We start from the raw sequence: 15,064 nt of genomic DNA, 5'->3' as shown, positions 1-15,064 counted from the left end.
CCTACCATGACTAGCTTGTTGCACTTTTTTTTTTTAAGTCTTATTTTAAAACTTATATTACTTCCTTCTACACTGTTTTCTGCCAGTTTCTCATTTAGTGGAATGGTAACTCTTCTGGATCAGAAATAACTTTTAGACCACAAAGGTAATGCAGGTGTGCCTTTAAGAGTATTTATTTGGGTACTGAGGAGGGCACCTTTTGGGATGAGCACTGGGTGTTGTGTGGAAACCAACTTGACAATAAATTTCATATATTGAAAAAAAAAAAAGAGTATTTATTTTAGGGGCACCTGGTTGCCTCAGTCTGCTGAGCATCTCACTCTTGATTTCAGCTCAGATCATGATCCCAGGGTCGTGGGATCAAGCCCCATATCTAGCTCCATACTGAGCGTGGAACCTGCTTAGAATTCTCTCTCTCCCTCTGCCCCTCTCCCCTGCTCGTGCTCTCTCTCTCTCTCTCTCTCAAAAAAAAAAAAAAAAAAAAAAAAAAAAGTTTTTATTCTAAGGAAATTGCTTGCTAAGTAGAGTCACTTAAAATTATTTTACTTCATGTATATATTTCTGTTCTTGCCTTTTTTAAGCCATTAAAGCCAATAAGTATTAAAGCTGAGAGATCCTAAAGTTTTAAATTATAATAAAGTATCCTTCATAGAGTACAGATGAAATAATGCTAGATTAGAATAATGATAATAAACAAAGAATAAACCTTCAATTTGAGTAAATAATTTAGATTGTATTTGTCCCTTATTCTCAGTAATATAGTTTTCTTCATTATTGGATATTTGTATTCTAGAAGTAAGGTCAAATTATTTTTCTCAATCTCCTCTTATAGGCTGCTCTATAGGTAATATATGCTACAGGATAAACAGATTTCCATTCCTAATACTGTTAATTCACCTCTTCCTATTCAAGAAAGTGTATTGTATAATATTTCAAACTATACACAGGTTTACCTTCTTCCTCCCACTTCTGCATACTTGGGGAATGCAGTGATTAGATTATAGCAGTCTTTCTCAAGTTATGAACAGAGAGGGGTATCTGAGTGGCTCAGTTGGTTAAGCATCTGACTCTTGATTTTGGCTTAGGTTGTGATCTCACCAGTCATGAGATCTATCCCTGCATCAGGCTCTGCACTGGGCATGGAGCATGCTTGGGATTCCCTTTCTGCTTCTTACTCTGCCCCTACCCGCTTTGATCGATCTCTCAAAAAAAAAAAAAAAAAAAAAAAAAAAGTTATAAACAGAAGAGTGACCATGGACCACAAGGGAATCCTGATAAACCCTGTGCTAATCTTTGGATGATCTTGCAGATCTATGAGTTGTAATTTAGGGATTTTTGTTAGTTTTGTTCATGATCATGCACTCATTATTACTAAGTAAGTTAATAAAGTTTGATTTTCACATATCAAAAGCAGGCAGTACTTTTTACTAAAGATAACACTGTAATTGAGTAATCTTGTAAAACTCCTGAAACTTGTACCAGTTTATAATATTTTGTACAAAGCTCTGATCATACAAGAGCACTTGCAGATAGTTGGAATTCAAACAGATTTTACGAAAAGTATTTTGTTATTAATGCAAGATCATTTCATCTTGTTGACAGTGAATTCTAATTCCTGTTATTTTGGGGTTTTAATTAGAAATTATTAGTTTAGCTTCATCTTTGTCAGCTTGGTTTTATTATACTTGTACAAAGTGATATATGTTTACATTAACAAAATCTTTGCCTATGATTTTCCATTAACTATGTCTTAAGTCCTGTGCATTTTATAATTCAAAACAGAATCATCTATACCGCTGTTGCCAAGCAGATATATACATAATGTAATCTTACCCTCAGTTTTGCCTCAAATTTCCCTTAATTTTGCCTGAAAATGTTGCCTATTAATTTGTCCTACTTAAATAATTTGTATCAAATATGTGTTACAGAAGACCAAAATGATATACAAATACATATTAAATTATAATACACACTGTAGTTAATTTGAATTTTAGACTAGTGTTTTACTCAAAATATATATAAATACATGCTATAATTGTTTATATTGTTTTCTAATTTTCTTTTATCATTGTTTTTTGGTTCCATTGGAAAGTGGGAATAGGTAGCATAATAGTTTATGGGGTCATTTATTCCACCTAAGTCAACAGGTCTGAAAGGTTCAAGAATCTCAGTTTTATACAACTAAAACGGTGTTTTTTCCTCCCTCTCAGGAAAGTGATGATGCACTGGGCTCTACAATGATGAGTTGGAATATAATAGAAAAGCCTTTGTGTACAAAATCTACCAATGCCATCGAGACCAAAGGTTTCAATAAAAAGGATCTTGAGTTAGCCCTTTCTCCCATTCATAACAGTGGTACCATCCCTGCGACTGGAAACTCTTGTGTAAACCCTGCTAAAAAATGCTTCCCTGGGGAAGTTTCTTGGGAAGCAAGAGAACTGGATATAAATAACATTAACATGGCCACTGACAAAACACAGCCTGCTTTTCATCAGTCAGATCCATGGGCTGTGGATTCTGGTGATATGACTGAAGAGCACCTTGGGAAGAGAGGTTTTAAAAGAAATTTTGAGTTAGTTGACTCTAGTCCTTGTCAGAATATTATACAGAATAAAAAAAATTGTATAGAGCTTAAGGGGAGTAATGAAATGAGTGATGGTTGTATAAATCAAAGGACAGGCTTAACAACTGAAGTCCAAGACCTTAAGCTATCAGTACGTAGAGGTCAGCAAAATGACTGTGCTAATAAGGAGAACCTGGTCAATTCTTTCATTGATAAACAACAAACACCAGAAAAATCACCTATCCCAATGATAGCAAAAAACCTTATGTGTGAACTAGATGAAGATTGTGACAAGAATAGTAAGAAGGAGCACTTAAATTCTAGTTTTCTATGTTCTGATGATGAGAGAGCTTCTAAAAGTATTTGTATGGACTCCGATTCATCTTTTCCAGGAATTTCTATAATGGAAAGTTCTTTAGAAAGGCAGTCCTTAGATCCAGATAAAAGCATCAAAGAATCCTCTTTTGAAGAATCAAACATTGAAGGTCTACTTACGGTATCACCCAGCTGGCAAGAAAGTACCTTGCCAAAAAGTGATGAGAATCCTGCTGTCCAAGGCAGTAGCCAAAAAATGTTAGCTCCATCTTCGGAAGTGTTGAAAACATTAACCGTATCTAAAAGAAATGCTGTAGCTTTTCGAAGTTTTAACAGTCCTATTAATGCATCCAGTAACTCAGAACCATCCAAAATGAGCATTACCTCTTTAGACGCAATGGATATTTCCTGTGTTTATAGTGATTCATATCCCATGGCTATAACCCCTACTCAAAAAGGAACATCCTATATGCCATATCAGGTATGTTATAACTTTTTAACACTTTGTGTTTAGACTTTATAACAAACTATTAAAGCCAGATACTTGCCTCTCACCTGGATTGTATGAGATTTACCATAGAATTCTGTTCTGCTTATTGGGAATCTATGGATTGATTGTTGGAGGTTTTGATGCATAAAGGTAAAGCTGGTAGTAATTTTATTCTTAAATATAGCTCCTCCATCTGCTCTCTAGACTTTCACATATTTCCAATCACATGTTTACATATTTACAGTCACATATTTTCACCTGATGACAGCAACTCTGAGGTACAATATAGAGTCCACTCTACCTTGCTGCCTTCTAAGGATCTTCATAGACGATCTCTTTTCTTTATAGAAACAAGTTGAAAATATATATTACCAATCTTATGTTGTTTGTGTTTTCTAAACTTTTATCTTAAACCCAAAGTTTCATTTTTTTTTCTTCCTTTGGAGAGAGATCATAAAATAGAAAGTGCAAATCCTGAATTAGGGTCACAAGACTCAGGTTGCCTATTCAGAACTTAGTGACTTAGCAATCCCTTTCCCTCAGAGCGTGTTTATCTGTCTGTAGAATATGCTGATAACCTGTCCCGCTGGTCTCACAGAGTCCTTGTGAGATAACAATATCTTTTTTTCTTTTTTAATTTTTGATTTACTTTTGAGACAGAGAGTGTGTGAGCAGGGGAGGGGCAGAGAGAGAAGACGACTCACAGAACCAGAAGTAGGCTGTCAGCCTCCAAACTGTCAGCACAGAACCCGACACGGGGCTCAAACCCACAAACCGTGAGATCATGACCTATTTGTTGCACTGTCCCTCAGTGACTGTTCTTAAGTTTGTATTAATCCATGCTATCAAGAAATTTTTCTTGGGGCCCCTGGGTGGCTCAGTCATTTGGGCGTCCGACTTCAGCTCAGGTCATGATCTCATGGCTTGTAAGTTCGAGCCCCGCATCGGGCTCTGTGCTGACAGCTCAGATCCTGGAGCCTGTTTCGGATTCTGTGTCTCCCTCTCTCTGTGCCCCTTCCCTGCTCACACTGTCTCTCTGTCTCTCTCAAAAATAAATATATATTAAAAAATTTTTTTTCTTGTGGATGTTTTCATTCTGTCTTGCATATCCTGATCTTACTGAAATAATTGGTGTTATCTAAACTATTGAATTTCACCAGCTTTCAGGACTGTTCAAAACTGATCAAGAATTTGAGTATATCTCTTATGCCCAACAGCCTAGCTTTGCTTTTGTTTTAGCAATTCTGTTTGCTGTAAAAGGAATAGAGATATTTATTGTCTATTAAACTCTTTTTAAATTAGCATACCCCAAATCAGATCAAATCAGGAACTCCATACCGAACTCCAAAGAGTGTGAGGCGAGGGGCAGCCCCAGTGGATGATGGACGAATTCTTGGAACCCCAGACTACCTTGCACCTGAGCTGTTACTGGGCAGGGCCCATGGTAAGGCTTCCATATCTTGAGTTTTTGAAGTGTTCTCTATCTTTATGTTTTCTTTTGAGGAAAAATTGTTTTAAATTTCTTTGGTACTTGGATTGCCGAGAGTTAAAAGAAAATGAACTCATGTGATGCTCTTTTCTCATAAATATGGCATTTACTTATTATGGTAAAAGAAGACATGCAGCCATTTGTTCTTTGCCTTCCGTTTCAGTCTCAGTGATCCAGAGAAACCCTACCGTCCACCTGCTCTATTATCTTCGCTCTAAATGTCTTCTTAAGGTCTGTTCCAGTTTTGGCTCAGGAGTACAAAGTCGGGCCTAAACTTCAGTCAGCAGCCTGATTAGAGCTTACCTTCACTTATTCCCCCCTTACCACAAGGGTCAAGCCAGAAATGAGCCGTCTTCTGGATGCAGCCTAGGAAGACAGGATGGCATTTTTACTTAGCCTCTCTTTTTCCCCTTTGCTCTCTGAAGAACGTTCCCTTCCTGCATTCTGGAACCAACTATATTGGTTTCCTAGGACCATTGTAACAAAGTGCCACAAACTGATGGTTCAAAACGACAGGAACTTCTTGTCTGACAGTTCTGGAAGCTGGAAGTGTGAAATCAAGGTGTGGGAAGGACCATGCGCCCTCCGAGAGGTGTGAAGGAACTACCCCACCCCTTCTAGCTTCCGGTGGTTTGCCTGCAGTCTTTGGCATTCCTTGGCTTGCAGGTGCTACACTGAAACCATCCCTCTTCATATGCTGCTCTCCCTGTTTCTCCATGGTCACATGGCTGTGTTTTTTTAAGGACACTAATCACATTGGCTTAGGGGCCCACCTTACTCCAGTATGAGCTCATCTTAACCTACCTAATTATAAGTGCCAGAACCATATTTCCAAATGGCATGTTCCAAGGACCTCAGGACTAAGACTTCAACATGTCTTTTCTCGGAGCGAAATAATTCAGTCCATAATGTGAGCACCTTCTTGATATTATCAGTTGCTTCCCTTTTCTTTGGGTTCCTTTGGTGATCAGCTGTCTCATCTTCCCCACACCCCCTCCACCCCTTCTATTTTTATTCCTGTGTTGCCTTTCTCCTTAGCATGAAAATAATTTCCATCCTTGTTCCCCTCACCATCTCCCTTCTCAAACGTTGCCTCTTTTCTTTTCCTGATATTTTTTTGCTCTGGCAATCTGACTGTTATCCCTCCATTTAACTGACACTGTTTCTTTTTTTTTTTTTTTAAGATTTTTATTTTTAAATAAACTGTGCACCCAACGTGGGGCTTGAACTTACAACCTCGAGGTCAAGAGTTGCATACTCTATGGATTGATCCAGTCCGGCGCCTGTCACTGACACTTTGTTGTTAACAGTCCTCAGTGATGTTGTTCTTGTCAGATATACTGGCTTCTTCTCATTCTCACTACTTTGTTGCTACTCCTCTGCTCTTCAGCTCTTCCAAACATGGAGATTCTTCTTCACAATCCTGCCCTTTACTTACCCTTTATTTCCCTACACCTACTTCCTGTTAATCTCCTATCTCCCATGACTTCAGTGCTCATGTCCTTGCTGATGCTTCCTAAATATCCAGCTCTAATCCCGACTTTCTTTAGGCAGCAGACACATGGACACAGTACCTACTCAGCTTTCCACTGGCCATGCTGTATGTCAGAATGGGACTTGTCCAGCTTGCTCTTCCTCTGTTCCCTCTCTCAATTCCACCACCTTCGTGATAGCACAGACCTTGCCCCTACATTCAGGCAAGTAAGTCCAGCCAATACTGTCCCTGCAGAATTTCTTCTCACTTTTTCATCTCTGTCACTATCCTCTGTAAGAAACTCCTCTTTCCCTTTTCATTAATTTACTAGCTCTCTTCCTGGACCATCAACTTCATTCTGTTGTCTATAATCACTGTCACCAGATTTTCCCTCTTAAGACATAAAATGGTCAGGCTACTTCTCTCCTTCAAAAACCATGGTGGCTCCGTCCCACCTGCAAAATAAAATCCAGATTATTGATCATGGCATTGGAGGCTCTAAGCTCTTGTAGTAGCCTCATCTCTCAAAGAATCTCTCTCTGTTTCTTTTCCTTCTATAAACAACAAAAATGTATTCCTCACACACAGTTCCAGAGTGTGGGAAGTTCAAGATCGAGGTGCCAGCAGATTCAAAAGAATCTCATTATAAGCCTTATGTTCTCATTCTGCTTCTTAGACTCATCTTTCTTCAGCTTTTCCTTATCTTGCACAAGTATTTTCCCTTAGTTGAGAAAAGCCAGAACCCCATCATCTTCCCATCAAATTTCGTCTCATCTCATCACCTGTTCAAATGTTACCTCTTCCACAAAGCATCCTTGGGGAAGTAGCTGTTCACTTTTATATCACTTTTTTATACACTGTTTAATGTCAGCTTATGTCATTTTACCTATGTTATTATATTTGTCTCCACTGCAAAAGCTTATGAAAATTTCTTAACACTTGAGTCTGTGTTTTCCTTCTACATAGCACTCCAGAAGGATTCCTGGGTTAGCACTCAACTAACACTGTTAACAATCTCTGTGATGCTGAAAGGAGAGACCTTCCGTATTCCCCATTACTGGCCAGAGCAACTAAGTTCCTCTGGGCATTTAACTGACTTTGTACAGTGCCCGTATTGCTAAGTCACAGGTTTGCCAGCTCATTTCCTGTAATCTGCATTTTCTCTATCTAGGATCCGGTATGAAGGTAAGCTTCAAATTGAAAGGTTTGCTTTATAGGATCCTGCCACTGTTTTAGTGGGAGGATCTAGTTACCTCAGCTATCTAGTGATAGATTTTAAGATTTTCATTTCCTATAAAGGTAATTTGGTCCACAGTTTTTAAAATAGCAAATAATACAAAGCAATTTATAATTAAAAAAAAAATGACTCTATCTCTTTCCCAAATCGCAGGCCCCAAGAGCAGTCACTACAGCAATTCTGTTTCTTATATTGACCTCTCTGTTTCTAAACATCGTGCTGAGGACAGCTAAGACTCCTCTGATGTCCTCCATGGTCTTCTCCTTCCACCAAGGACTTTGGAACTCCTGGCTGAGTTTCCCATAGCTTCTTGTGCATATTTTTGTTTCACGTCTCTTAACATCGTGTCAAATTTATCTATTTTCGTCTCTCCCCAGAGTAGGTTTTCTTCTTGGGAAGTTATCTTTCTTATTCACCTTTGTGTCCCTTGTATCTGGCACAATACTTATATCTAGTCCAAATGAATGATGTGAGAATGAACTCAGTTTTAATACAGTGTACCTAATTACTCTTTTCTTTGGTGCAGGATTTCAGACTTCTGGTGAGTGAACTTCTCTGTAAAGTAATATGGCAAAGCAAATTAAACTGAACAGTCAAAGTATAACTAGATCACATTGCAGAGAAAAATTTTTTTTTCTTTCACCGCATTTAGTAAATATAAAAATAAACTGCATTCTGTCTTCTGAGCAGTAAGACATCCAGAGAGACTGCTCTTCTCTGTGAAAGCAAATATAGGCATGATGCATTTTTAAAGTAACTTGTAAAAGTAGCAGAGTGTGAAGATGCAGATTTCTTATTGCACCCAGGAAATAGGCTTCATAAAAAATATGAAAATTAGGGGCGCCTGGGTGGCGCAGTCAGTTAAGCCTCCGACTTCAGCCAGGTCCCGATCTCGCGGTCCGTGAGTTCGAGCCCCACGTCAGGCTCTGGGCTGATGGCTCAGAGCCTGGAGCCTGTTTCCGATTCTGTGTCTCCCTCTCTCTCTGCCCCTCCCCCGTTCATGCTCTGTCTCTCTCTGTCCCAAAAATAAATAAAAAACGTTGAAAAAAAAATTAAAAAAAAAAAAAAAGAAAATTAGCACCTCCAAAAGGGCATGAATTTTCTTAACTATTTAATTCCATTATTATTAGAAAACAAAAAGGTATAACCATATCAAATGTACAAATTACAGATGTGGGTTTCCAATTAGAAAACCAATAGCGTAAAACAAGTTTGTTCTATTTCTCTGGCTAGCAGTATTTATTATAATTGCTATATCTATCATAATATGTGATCTTATTAGACTTTGACTCAAATATATGGGTATGTGTGACATATCCATGGAGAAATCATGTATGTTTTTGACATGAGTACATTTTGGCTGAGCTGGGAAAAGGGTTCTAATTTCTAACCTAAGTAAAATAATGAAAACATATGTTTTTTCCCCTGACTTCTCCCCTACTTTTCTGTTATTTGGTTATACTGTCTATCTGTTGGAATAATTCTTTTTCAGCGGTGCTTAAAAGAGCTACTAACTAAGGTGGTTTGTATGTTTTTATAGTGTTATTATAGAAATGGAAGCCTATAGATGGTTCTCATCACTTTTTCCTTAGGGAAGACAGGATTATGTGGCTTGCAATAAAAAGGCACTCTAAATGCATGTAATTATTTTCCTAATGGCAGATTCCCCAGTGCTTTCCTACTTGTTTGAAAATGGGATGGTGGCAGTTGCTTAACCATAATAATGAATTTTGAGAAATGGATTTAAAGAGTAATTTCCAAGCAAATTTAGTACTAGATTAGAATTCCTATTTTAAATTTATATTGAAGATAGTCATTTCTTGACTGAAATTAACCTTTGCTTAGGAACACTTTTTCATAGAGAGGACTAAACAAAAGTATAAACCAGATTATAAGGTCATATTTATAATAATCATTTAAAACATCTTTGTATATAAAATAATATAAAAACAGGGAGGGGGACAAAACAGAAGAGACTCATAAATATGGAGAACAAACTGAGGGTTGCTGGAGGGGTTGTGGAGGGGGGATAGGCTAAATGGGTAAGGGGCACTAAAGAATCTACTCCTGAAATCATTGTTGCACTATATGATAACTAATTTGGATGTAAATTTAAAAAAATAAAAAATAAAATTAAAAAAAAATATTTGTATATGAATGATGCTTCCAGTAAAGATCTCATTTAGAAATCAGCTTTACCTATTTATTAAACCTTATCTCCTAATTACCACTGCAAGCCATAGTTTAAGTGAATACTTTTTGTTAAACTAATTTGTTCCCCTACGTTCTTCAAAGGAGTAAGGTTACATTAAAACACGAAGGCTTTCCCTTGTTAACCAGGCTGTCCTCCAATTAGTATAAATGTTGCTACTTCATCTCACCCCCATGTGAAGTAAGTGGAGTACAGAATCATCTAAATGTTATTGTCCCCCAGTTTGAAATTGAGAAGTACTCTATTTTTGAGAGTAATCTTTAGATTTAGAACATGTTAAGTATTCAGAATATCAGAAGTTATTAGTAAGTGACAAAAGATAGCTTTAACTTTTCTTTAATGAGCTGTGTTAATTGCTAATCTAAATTTCCTGGAAAACAGAAAAGTAAAGTAATTGCCATGTTACTGAAATGAAAGTAATTTGAGTTTTTGCACCTTATGAAGCTAGAAGAAAGCCTTAGGGAAATGAATGCCTTGATTTCTTCCAAATATCCATGTATTGATGTTTTAGTTGATGAAACATTTGTACAAAATGCTTGCAAGTTCAACTAATCCCTCCTAAATTCCAGGTCCTGCAGTAGACTGGTGGGCACTTGGAGTTTGCTTGTTTGAATTTCTAACAGGAATTCCTCCTTTCAATGATGAAACACCACAACAAGTATTCCAGAATATTCTGAAAAGAGGTGATTCTGTTTCTGTTAAGGTAGACGCATTTATCTCTCTGTATTATTTGAACAATGATCAACAAGCTATTTGTATTTGTAGATATCCCATGGCCTGAAGGTGAAGAAAAGTTATCTGATAATTCTCAAAATGCAGTAGAAATACTTCTAACTATTGATAATACAAAGAGAGCTGGAATGAAAGGTAAGGTCTTATGTTAATAAACTCTTAGCCTTGATTTGTTTCAGGTGAATGGTAGTAATGATATCAAGTTCTAGTACAACACTACAAATAATCTGACTGCTAACTGGGTTTAAAAAATGTCTTCAGTTTATTTTTGCCTGCTAGATACACATTGATATCTTGATCCTTGTTCTACATTAAAATTCAATGCATTAGGTTAGGATGTCCACTCACTGAATTTTACTAATCTCAAACAATTATCTTAAAACAATCTTGTCAATGTCTTAGGATTTTTTTAAAGCCTGATAAAGTTAATCATCAACAAATACAGAAAATATTTTTTTATCAAAATTATCTTCTGTAATTTCATACTGCTTCATTTCTGATATCATTATTGACTGGCAAATGTATTAGGTGCCAGGTTGTCTCCAATACGAAAAATTGATACATTTGTGACCCATTCAATGGTTTTTTTCCAGTGCAGGGGTTATTAAATTCCAATTTTGAAACAAAAAACCCATTGGCTTCAATTGAGATTCAAATTAGATTTAATGTCACCTGCCTTAAAATCTTTCTTGTAACAAAGTATATATGTTTGTTATGTCTTCAGTTATGTCCTCAGATGCATTTCCATGTGATGTAAGGTATTTAGAAAAACGAGCTTTGATAATATGTCATTTGCAACAGCTTCTAGGTGCTCCCTCAAATAAGATCAACAGTTTATTCACTTATTTCACAAATCCTGTAGAGTGACTTTCAGGTGCCAGGCAATGCTGCACCCAGGGATGAACCAGACTAAAATTCATGTGCTTGTAGAACTTACTCTCTAGTGGAAAGACAAAAAGTAAACAGATACAGCCATGACATAATGCCATCTAGCAGTGAGTCCTGGAAAGAAAAATAAAGCAAGTGAGTAGATACAAAGTGTTGACAAGAGATTTGCTAGATAGAGTGGTCAGAAAGACCTCTGTGAAGAGATTTGAGAAAAATCCTATGTAAACTGAGGGTGCAGACATTTGAAACCTCAGTTCTGAAAATTACTTTAGAACAGTTCTCAACTGGGGTAATTTTGCTTCCCAAAGGACAAAGTAAGTGAAAATAAGTGGAGACAGAAGAACAGCATCCTCAGCACCAATGACCTCAGATTTTTGTTTGTTTGTTTAATGAACAATTTACATAGGGAAGCAGATGACAGGAGTAGTCTTTGATTAGAAACAGTTGTTTCAACAACTGTTTGTTGAGTTCATCTTAAACTGGCTTAGAATTCCTTAGTGAGTTCAGTTGATGAGAGAGCCATAAAGCATCCTGTCACATCCAGATACAGTTTAAGAGTTACTGCTAAGTAACTCTAAAGTAATCCATGCTCAGGCATTTATTTTGAACAATTGAGAGACAAATTCTCTAAATGTGAATTTTTTTTTGCTATTTTATTGTTTTCCTACCAATCTTTTAGTTTAGGGAAAAACCAACTTGTAGACATACTGATTTCCCAACTCATCACTCCCAATATAGACACATAATTATTTCTTGTCTGTGTGGTCTTCTCACAGTATTTTCCTTAAATTGGTTGCTGGTTTTTTTTTTTTTTTTTTTTTTTTTTTTGCAGTAATGCCTTAATTGTCACTTGATTTTTTTTTTTATATTTTTTAATGTTCATTCATTTTTGAGAGAGAGAGCACAAGCTGGGGAGGGGCAGGAAGACAGGGAGACACAGAATCCAAAGCAGGCTCCAGGCTCTGAGCTGTTGGCACAGAACCTGATGCAGGGCTTGAACCCACAAACTGTGAGATCATGACCTGAGCTAAAGTTGGACACTTAACTGACTGAGCCACTTGGGTGCCCGGTCACTTAATTTTTTGCCAACATCTTTATTGTTGTCTTACAAAGTGAAGGGTTGAGGAGAGGGAAGGTTGTGTCTAGCAACTAAATATCACAAGTGTGATCAAAAGACCATAATTTCATTTTAGTAGGTAAAAGGAATTAGCAAAGAAGACAGGTACTGGAAATGTAGTTCAAAAGAGGAACAAAGTTGAGATCTTGTAAGTGAAGCAGTAGAGATTCCGGATGTGCCCATACTGCTAAAGAAGCGTACAATGGAGATACAAGTCGATGAAATCAAAGTCAAAGAAGCATGAAGAGAATGTTTCACAAGTGTCATCAATGTATGTGTTAAAATTACCATGAAGGATAAGGATGGAGCATATGGAAGAAAGTAAGGTAGTGGAGGATGGGGTTCTTAGCAAAGTTACATAGGACAAAAGATGGTGCTAAGGACTGCAGAGATAGAAACCGGCAGCATTGTCTTGGAATGAGAAGTGGGCATTAATCCTGAAGATCAGTGGTGTGGAAACTGTATCCCAGAACAGGAAGTAGGCCAAGCTCTTATCTCATCAAGGCAGGGATTATGTGAGAAGATGGAGGCTTGAGAATGATAGGCTTCTTTTAAGGCAAATCTTTCATTCGCTTATTTGACAAATACAAGCCAAGCACCTGTCATATGTCAGGTGTTATACAAAGTAACACAGTATGTGCCACTGTGAAGTATGTAGTTGCACAGAAATTAAACACATATATGAGAAGCAAAACAAGGGCAAGATACCTGTGAGACCTTCTCTTGATTCCTGTAAAACAGTACTTACTTAGGCAATGGTGTCATAATACTATGTTTTGTTTTATATTTTCCCTAAGAGCTAAAATGTCATCCTCTCTTCAGTGATGTGGACTGGGAAAATCTGCAGCATCAAACTATGCCTTTCATACCCCAACCAGATGGTGAAACAGATACATCCTATTTTGAAGCCAGGAATAATGCTCAGCACCTGACTGTATCTGGATTTAGCCTATAGCACATAAATTTTGTCTTTAATCTTGTTTTATAGAATAAGCTAGCATAATTATATATTCCTTCATAGTAGACTGATCTAAGGGGAAAAAGAATCATTATGTTACTTGGATCAATGAGCTTTTAATGTATATTACAGCTTCCACAGAGTTAAAAGGCTATCGAGAACATAACCAGTAACTTACTTAATCTCATAGTTGTATATAGAGCTTCAAGACCTTTTTCACCTTATTTATTTTGTGTCTGCACTTTATGAAAACTAATGTGTCAATAAAACTAGAATAACACTACTCCTTTAAGAGAGGAGCAAGCCTCAAGCCTAGCTTTTCTCTCACATGTAGATTTCAGTCTATCATCCAGTTTGGTGTTAAAATAACAATTTTATTGTAATGTAATTTAGCTGGACATGATTGCCTGCAAAAACTGCAATCTCAAGAGCAATCATTTAAGGTTGCAATTGTGGCCTCAAACCCGTAGCTGAGAAATTCCTTCACTTGGTGGTGTAACTCCTTTAGGGAATGAGGAATGAAAAGGGAAGAGGTTTTGTTTACCTTACTAGGAATATAGTCTTGCTGCCTCGACTGCTTCTGGTACTTTCTCAACAATACATATTTGCTTAAAATTGTACTGGAGGGCTTAGGTGTGATATGCTATAGCAATTTTAACAGCTTGTTCAATTTTAATGAAAAATGTGATGGTTTGCAACTTAAAATAATTTGTATAAATAAAACATACAATGTTATGTGAAACAACCTGATCCCTAAAAATAAATAATAATTTATTTTTGCTTAATAAATATAACACTTAAAGTATACTGTCAACATCCTTCTGTTAAGTATATATACACACCAAGATTCAGCTTCACTATAATAGTTTGTTACCCAGTGGTAAATAAATGGATGAGTAGTCAAAGAAGATGGTGGCAGAGGACCCTGCACCCACCTCCTCCCAACTAGATAACTATCGGATCATCCTGAATACCCCAGAAATAGACCTGAAGACTGACAGAACAAACTCCACAACTAAAGGGAGAGAAGAGGCTACATCAAAGAACGTAGGAAGTACGGTGACATGCTTTAGGAGAAAAATGTATCCTGGTTGCTGCAGAGGGCAGGGAGCTATGGTCACAGAGGGCAAGAGAGAGGAGCACACAGGGGAACACACAAGGAGAAGGTTTCCCAATAGCCATTGGCTTGGGAAACAAGAGGGGCTGAATTTCATGAATTCTTGCAACTAGGGGAGCTTACATCCTGAAGTTTTAAAGGTCAGTGGGGTTGGCTAGGATAGAACCCAGAGGGCACTACTCTGCTCCTAGAAAGAAGGCAGGCAAAAAACCCAGGGACAGACAGCAGGGAAACAGCGATCTGAAGAGTGCCTGGGACACAGGAGATTACTCGCTTTTCTCAGAGTGTGTCCCTGACAGCATTCACAGGGACACCTCTCTGGGGATAAAGGTACCACCTGGTGCCATTTCCCTCCCCCAACCATCAGCATAAAGACAGAGCCACCTATGGGAAGTAGCGCTGTGCCTATACTAACTACTAACTTGCTCACACCAAGAACCATCCCCCTGTGTCCCAGTGGAGCTGCCCTTTT

At 37.5% G+C, this 15,064-nt stretch overlaps 1 protein-coding gene across 3 annotated transcripts in view; it reads left to right on the top strand.

Moving 5' to 3' along the window:
• Positions 1 to 14,219, top strand: part of MASTL (microtubule associated serine/threonine kinase like) — a 35,147-nt gene extending 20,928 nt beyond the window's left edge. The window contains exons 8-13 of one of the 3 annotated variants that reach the window (XM_047868274.1): positions 2,211 to 3,359; positions 4,671 to 4,812; positions 8,095 to 8,109; positions 10,350 to 10,463; positions 10,546 to 10,647; positions 13,315 to 14,219. In XM_047868274.1, the coding sequence (XP_047724230.1) occupies positions 2,211 to 3,359; positions 4,671 to 4,812; positions 8,095 to 8,109; positions 10,350 to 10,463; positions 10,546 to 10,647; positions 13,315 to 13,472 (1,680 nt within the window). In that variant the 3' untranslated portion in view covers positions 13,473 to 14,219. The remainder of the gene's footprint in view (positions 1 to 2,210; positions 3,360 to 4,670; positions 4,813 to 8,094; positions 8,110 to 10,349; positions 10,464 to 10,545; positions 10,648 to 13,314) is intronic. The other 2 variants (XM_047868275.1, XM_047868276.1) reach the window with 2 other exon arrangements.
• The last annotated feature ends 845 nt before the right edge of the window (positions 14,220 to 15,064 follow it).

The sequence above is a fragment of the Prionailurus viverrinus genome, chromosome B4, assembly GCF_022837055.1.
Source record: "Prionailurus viverrinus isolate Anna chromosome B4, UM_Priviv_1.0, whole genome shotgun sequence".
Classification (NCBI taxonomy): domain Eukaryota; kingdom Metazoa; phylum Chordata; class Mammalia; order Carnivora; family Felidae; genus Prionailurus; species Prionailurus viverrinus.
This window is presented reverse-complemented; position numbering and strand designations above follow the sequence as displayed.